The sequence below is a fragment of the Perkinsus marinus genome (genome assembly GCF_000006405.1).
Source record: "Perkinsus marinus ATCC 50983 genomic scaffold scf_1104296965864, whole genome shotgun sequence".
Lineage (NCBI taxonomy): Eukaryota > Perkinsozoa > Perkinsida > Perkinsidae > Perkinsus > Perkinsus marinus.
Genome location: NW_003204184.1, coordinates 67445 through 74160, shown reverse-complemented (window position 1 = coordinate 74160; position 6716 = coordinate 67445). Strand labels below are relative to the sequence as shown.

At 50.0% G+C, this 6716-nt stretch overlaps 4 protein-coding genes across 4 annotated transcripts in view; 2 read left to right on the top strand and 2 right to left on the bottom strand.

The window, feature by feature from the left end:
* The window catches only part of Pmar_PMAR008972 (Lysyl-tRNA synthetase, putative), a gene marked incomplete at its 5' end in the record, with an annotated part of 2017 nt that extends 1379 nt beyond the window's left edge, over nt 1-638 (bottom strand). Inside the window, 5 exons of the mRNA XM_002769426.1 lie at nt 24-77; nt 129-273; nt 317-363; nt 413-534; nt 584-638. Coding sequence (XP_002769472.1) covers nt 24-77; nt 129-273; nt 317-363; nt 413-534; nt 584-638 — 423 coding nt within the window. The remainder of the gene's footprint in view (nt 1-23; nt 78-128; nt 274-316; nt 364-412; nt 535-583) is intronic.
* Nucleotides 639-1984: 1346 nt separating this feature from the next.
* On the top strand, nt 1985-2311 carry Pmar_PMAR008971 (hypothetical protein; the record flags this gene model as incomplete). The annotated part of the gene is made up of 1 exon (XM_002769425.1): nt 1985-2311. The coding sequence occupies one exon, from the start codon at nt 1985-1987 to the stop codon at nt 2309-2311; it is 327 nt and encodes a 108-aa protein (XP_002769471.1).
* A 1257-nt stretch (nt 2312-3568) lies between these two features.
* Nucleotides 3569-3947, top strand: Pmar_PMAR008970 (hypothetical protein; the record flags this gene model as incomplete). Its single annotated transcript, XM_002769424.1, has 2 exons — nt 3569-3806; nt 3859-3947. The coding sequence occupies 2 exons, from the start codon at nt 3569-3571 to the stop codon at nt 3945-3947; spliced, it is 327 nt and encodes a 108-aa protein (XP_002769470.1).
* Nucleotides 3948-5164: 1217 nt separating this feature from the next.
* Pmar_PMAR008969 (peroxidoxin 2, putative) lies at nt 5165-6063 on the bottom strand (the record flags this gene model as incomplete). Its single annotated transcript, XM_002769423.1, has 5 exons — nt 5165-5362; nt 5429-5575; nt 5625-5743; nt 5794-5899; nt 5947-6063. 5 exons carry the CDS (start codon nt 6061-6063, stop codon nt 5165-5167), a joined length of 687 nt encoding a protein of 228 aa, XP_002769469.1.
* Between the last annotated feature and the right edge of the window lie 653 nt (nt 6064-6716).

The window sequence follows — 6716 nt, the reverse complement described above, 5'->3', positions numbered from 1 at the left end:
TCCTCCCAGAGATCATAGAAAACCATATGCTTGCCGCTCTCACGCTTGGACATGGCGCGACCAGCCAAGCACACAACCTGATGATGAATGAGTAAGCACCAAGTGAAAGGGAAATTGAATGTTCCCACATCGGCGGTATGCTGACCAGCCTCGAGGTCTGTGTACTTCTGAGTAACTTCAGCCACAGTAGAATCGACTGGCCACTTGTGGGGGTATGCTTCTCGACCAGAGGCTCGGATGGTGTCGAGCTCAGCCAAACGGTTATTCCGGTACCTTCCCAAAGCACATGTTAACCCCATCGAAGAGCCTTGCGTACTGGGTGGGATCCAAATCCTCATCGCTGACCTTATCAACCTTGGCGGCCTGCAGTAGGGACCACTTCCAAACCACACATGGTCGCGTCATTACTCACCTTCTGCGCGGCCATCTTAGCCTCGCGTTCGGCCTTCTTGGCAGCAGCCGCGGCGGCCTTAGCCTCACGGGCCAAACGCTTACGTTCGTGGGCGGGGAGCTTTTGGGGAGTCTCAGTCGACTCTGAGACATTCAATTTTTCAACCATAACTCTTCCTCAACCTCTTCCTACCGTTGGCGACTGGTGCCGCGGTGGCAGCAGTGGAATCCTCAGCAGGAGTAGTCATCAGTGAGCGATAGTGGAGTATCGGACGGAAGAAGCTTAAAGACGATCGAAGATAATGAGTGTTTCTGTAGAGAGCCGCTGTGGCCTTTGTGATTGTCAAATGCATTAACTGCCCGCAGAGCGGACAGTCCTCGAACTGACACCTCTAAACTGTTCAACACAAGGCCGAGGAGTCAGACTAAATCGACACCTTCACGACTTGCATGAGAATCGTAGGAATACTTGCCTTCCCTCATCGAGAGGACAATCGATTGAAAAGAAGAGCGCGATGACTTACGTCAATTTTTCAACTGCAGGTATGAATCAGTTTTAGTTAGCGCTCGCCCTCCCCGACAAACGGGTGGGAATCGTCAAAACCGTAGGTGTAAACGACGTCTGGAAGAGGGCACTGCCTCTGGAGATAATGGACCTCAACTGAAGGATCACAAGCTCTATTCTGCTATGATCGATCGTAACACGTAAGTTCTATGAAGATTCTCGAGCTCTCGGCAGAGACAAAAACGAATTGAGCGCACATCCAAGTTTCCGTTGAGTCCGGGAGACTCCTTATAATCCTCCCAGCCTCCGAGGAGGAAAATAATTTTACATTGAGTGCGTCATCAGTCGTAATAAAGGATGCTTTTGAATCGACGATCACTTTCATCAGTCAAGGTCTCTGTAGCTCTGCCGATTGCCGTCAATCCTCTCCAAATGCCTTCATCCATCAAAGCTGCATTGCAATACCTTTGCTTATGCTGTCTGTGCGTATACCCTGTCCAGTCCTCGGGCGTTTCCGATGAATTAGACACGCTCGATGTCATCAGAGAACGAGAAGTACTGTACGCAAGCTCAAAGAGAGACGTCGAGTACATTTTCATACCGTGGAATCCACCTGCCGTGACCAAGCGTAGCGAAGCGGTGCATCATGGCGTAACCAAATATTTCAAAGAGTTTTCTGGGAGAATCCGAAGTCATGAGCAGGGATCAGACAATCTGAATCTCACAGTGTTCGATTACATACCCTACAATTGCGCGCAGAAACGATGCATGGATGCCGACTCGGGCAGCGTTCCCCGGAAGGCACTGATCCTCCGAGTGGCGGATGGCGAGACCTCAGAATATGTGGCGGACGTTGTTCGCGACGGAACTTGTTTCAACCGAATCGAACCCGTGAGGTACTCCTATGTGAGGGCAACGAACAACCAAGTCAGCGAAGCTCCATCCCAAGTGAAAAGCGAACTGGAGGACGTATGCGCGAAAGGATTCATGGCTCTGAAGCCATCCTATAGCTTACCAGATCTCCACGGCACCTACGTAGGCAGCCGTGATGGAAGAAATCTCACGCTTGGATTTTTCCGCGGCGTTGTCATGGACGCTAAGCTGGAACTGGATTCTATCACCCAGGCCAATCCCTTCGCTACGTATGTGCCGATATGCGACGGCGTAATATCTATTATTAACCGAGGATTGGACTTCAAGAGTCTCACACTCACCGTTCTCAAAAAGTCCACAGCGTACATGGGGGTTCATTGGGTGAAGGGGCGTGACGGAGACACGGTGTTGATGCAGCGTCATCCGCTATGTAACATGGAGGAGCACGGAAGGAGGAACCTTTCTAAGTACCAGCTTCACAAGTGGGATCAGCAATCACCAGATGCTTCCATCCTCGGACGACGTCCTGTTGAGCGGAAGTGAGCGCAGTTGCGAACAGAGATGTCATTAACGTTGTGAGGATGCAACTGGATGTATCTGCAGCCTACCCGGCACTTATCTCTGTAGATGTTCAATACTTCATTTGTTGAGAGCCATGATGTCGAGATGTTGCTGGAAGCGATGCACACGCGAGTCGCGCTATGCGACAGAGGGTCTGTTGTGTTCACGAAGTAAGGCATAGTCTCCGGCTAGACGACTCCTTTCTGCATACAGTCGCTCCGATCTACATCCAAGATTCGACACCGACAATAGTTTGGCACTAGTAGTGTCGCGCTATCCCTGTGGACTCCTCACTCGAACAATGTTCGCAGCGCCTCGAGATCACCAAATGACTTTACCATATTGGGCCTGTTTCACAAGGATACTTAATTTAAGGCGCCTTAAAGTTAGGAGCAACTTAAGGAGTTACTTAAGGTATACTTAAGGCGTTACTTAAGTTTAAGGCGCAATTTGCTCCTATGAAACAGGCCCATTACTGAAAGCTCGTATCGGAGACAAGCGAGATCCTTCCGACTGTTGCAACGAGATCCGAGTGTTGAAATGGAATTGTTGGCGCGGAGTTTGACCACAGGCCCGATCTCATCCCACCTAGCGGGATATTGTTCAAATTCGTCAGACTTCCTTAGAGACGAGCACAGACCCGTCCTACTCGGTTCCTTCTATCCTCTGTAGGATCACGCTATCAGGGAACGTTTTGTTGGCACTAGGATTAATGGCTGCCCCTCATCACGATTTGGGTGGAATGAGAAACGATGTAAGCCGAATGCTATTGACGATCCAAACGAAGTGACATTAGTAGGAGTTGCCCGGACCAAGATGCCTCAACAAACACTCATGCTCCATAGAGTTCGGGAGTCCTCCTCGCAGACAGGACACCGAAGCTAGTGATAGGCTGTCTCGCTCAGTAAGTCTGCATCATCACCATGGCTCAGCTCCTCTTCTGAGGCAATCCCGTTTCTCGAGGGGGAACTCGACAGGACCTTGCGGAGTCTTCAACAGGATAGGTTGGAATTGAGTGTGGAGAACATCGAGTTGGAAGAACGAGTTGAAGTGACGAAAACCGGTGATTTCCCGATTCCGCGATCGATCTAGGAACTTCTCAACGAGCAAGCTGAGTTACGGAAGCTGAGGCTCCAGAAGCCTGAGCGACTCGGCGACCAGAGAAAGCACGAAACAAGTCACCTCGGTTCAGGGCCAGCCGAAGATCCTGAGTGAGCCAGCTTGATCGCATCCCTGACTATGGCCCATAAAATGCTCATGGCAAACATTGCTTTTGTTACTGTACTTGTTCGCAGGATCCTGCGGCGACGCAGGATGAAATTTGAGACATGCTACGCCGAGTTGGCTGAGCTGCGCGAGCAGCTTCAGTGTCTTAGTAGAGCTGATTGTGCCTCTATCGAGGATCATCGTGCAGTCGGTAAGGAGCCTCCAGAGGGTGCGAACAGCACAGATGCTACGAGGGCATTCGTTGACTTGGGTGAGCAGCTTCGAGCAGTGTGGCTTCCCTCGGAATGCTATCGATTGTTCAGGATGCGAGAAGCTCAGATCTGTCGCCACGGAGTTGGAATCCGAGATTTCTACCTTGGGAATTTTGAAGCACCGCTCCGACTTGATGTGAATATTCCAGAATGGCACATCTCACAAACCTTCTTTCAGGAAAGAGGAGGCCCGGCGGAGAACTTTTGAGCTCGCGCTGGAGAAAGAGATCCTGACGAGGAGAATCGGGCGGCTTGAAAACGATCTTCACGAGCGGGATAAGAGGCTCGAAGCTCTGCTGGTGGCACTGTCTCCGCTCCTCTTCCTGCTCTATGGTTGTGGCCTCCGTCTCCAATTTTACTTCATTTGTGATCGCCATCGAGGATCAAGCGCAATCTTGTCCCCGGTGCCATCATGAGATGCTTAGGGCGTTTGTTCAGGAGGCATCAGTTCATTCTGAAGGACCGATCAACAATGGAGATCCTCAAGCAGTGCATGAGTATATTCACCAACTCGAACAACGTATCGAGAATCTTGAGGATGAAAACGGCAGGCTCAAGTCTATGCTGGAGGAGGACAACGTGAGCAGTTCTATCTGTATGCTCTGGCTCCCCTCCCGGAAAAACTCAGATGCGCGGATCACAGTTCGACAACTTCTCATTGGATTTGGCTGAGGCTAATCCGCCGACGCTATATGAGCGTTATCAGCGATGCTTCGAGTGTACTGAACATCTAAAAAGACTGCTGAAGTCAAGCAAACCATCTCCGACGCAAAGCGAGATAAGGGCCTCAAATGGACACCGTTGCCCTTCTACCCCCAAAACTGAGCACGTTGTGAGTGATACCAAACAGGAGGTTCAATCATCCTCTCAAAATCGACTGACTAGTGACTTCAACAGTCGCACCAAGAGGGTACGAATTCATAAGCGAGCCCTGCCTAAAAGAGCCGAGACAGTAAGACTCTCTAGCAGCATGCGAGAGCCTGTGCCGCATCCGCCCTTCAAGTGACGAGATCATTACATGCGATGTGCCTTCATGAGTTCAGGCCGTATCTTGTTCAACTAGTTCAATTGTGTTTCAGAGTTGCTATCAGTCTCACCATGAGGGACCATGAGTTTCGGGTTTCTGACTACGGAGTGCGTTCACTTTCTTCCTGTGCGACAATACGATGCGAATTGCACTTGCCAATTTCATTCAGTATGTTCCCTAGTCACGCCACCATCTCGAATGTGGTACGAGTTTGTGATTGCCAAAATAAAGTCCCACTCGCTCAACTCGAATCTCAGCAGAGTCATGAGAAAATCAGATAGCGATCTTTCTGTAATACCGAATCACATAGAGAACGAATCGGCAATAGAATCACTCAGGAGCATCAACATAGCGCAGATAAGGCTTTCCACTGGGCAAGTCCTTGATCTCGAGATTCTTAAAACGCTTCTGAGCCTCCTCCGTAGCGACGTTCGGAGCGACGATAACACGTTCGCCTTGCTTCCAGTCAACCGGAGTGGCGAGACTGAAGTCTGCTGTGAGATGTAGACTGTCGAGGGTGCGAATGAGCTGAAAAGCAGCACGTCAATATCACGCTGAGTGGTACTTCAGGGAAGCACAGAGCAATCTACTGACCTCATCATAGTTTCGCCCAGTAGTAGCGGGATAGACGATAGAAAGCTTCAGCTTGTGATCAGGCCCAATGACGAAAAGGGCACGAGCAGGTAGAGGAACCCCAGCAGCATCTTTCTCGTTGGGATCCAACATTCCAAGCATACTCACCTGACAAGACGGGAGAGAATTCATCACGATAATGCAGGAGCACACCCACGATCTCTCTATCGGGATCCGCGATGATGGGATAAGACAGATCATCTCCTGGCATGTTCTGATAGGCGAGCACGTCCTTACTCCAAGCGTGGTGGTCCGGGACACTGTCGCAGGAAATGCCTGAGAGCTCAGGAATTCACAAGCCGAGCATCAACGAGAGGAGTGGATACCGATGAGCTTCACTCCGCGCTTGGTGAATTCGTCCTTGTTCTTCTCCAACTTTCCCAGTTCGGTGGTGCAGACTGGCGTGAAGTCCTTGGGATGCGAGAACAAGATCTACCAGAGATGTGCCACCACTACACAGAGATAGCGGAAGTGCTCACCGTGTACGGCTTCTTCGGATCACTGTCAAGGAACTCGTGGAATTTGAAGTCACCCTTTGTGGTCTTGCAGTCGAAGTTGGGGAATTCGGCACCGAGCTTCTGCTTGAACTCCGGCATGAACAAAGAACAACACCACGATAGTCAACTAACTGCCAATGAATAACCGAAGAACTTCAAGACGCTGCTTTAGATTGTGGTGGCACAACCGAACTAGTAGTTGATAGTCTCGATAGGTGGTTCAATTTCAGCATGAACCTGTTAGTGATAGTACGGCGAAGTTTTAGATTATCACGGTGCCTAGACAAAAACGCTGTTAAAATTGCGCATCCAGCAAATCATCACATATCATAATACGTCATGCCTAAGAACTAATCATCGTAACCTGTCGTGTTCGGTGAGCAAGGGCCAGCAGTGAGTTTTCAGTCGGCTGCAGCATCACGATTGGATCACCCGTCACTGCACACAATTCGACGCCTGCGTACACCGCGTATGCGTAATGTTGAGCATTTGTGAGTAGTAAGATTTGCCTCAATCGTAACGCGCGCGCCTGATTTTGCGTCGTAGAGGAGCATAACTCCCCGTCATCACCAAGTACGTGGACAATAGGATTCGTATGACCTCACCTTAGTGGATACATGCGTGGTCAACAGAAAGAACGGTACTGTAGTATCTAGAGTGCCACAGATCGTAGAATCGATCCAATCTAGAATCGATATCCAATCGACACGTCTATAATCTTTGCCCTACTGAATCATTTTCACACCTTGATG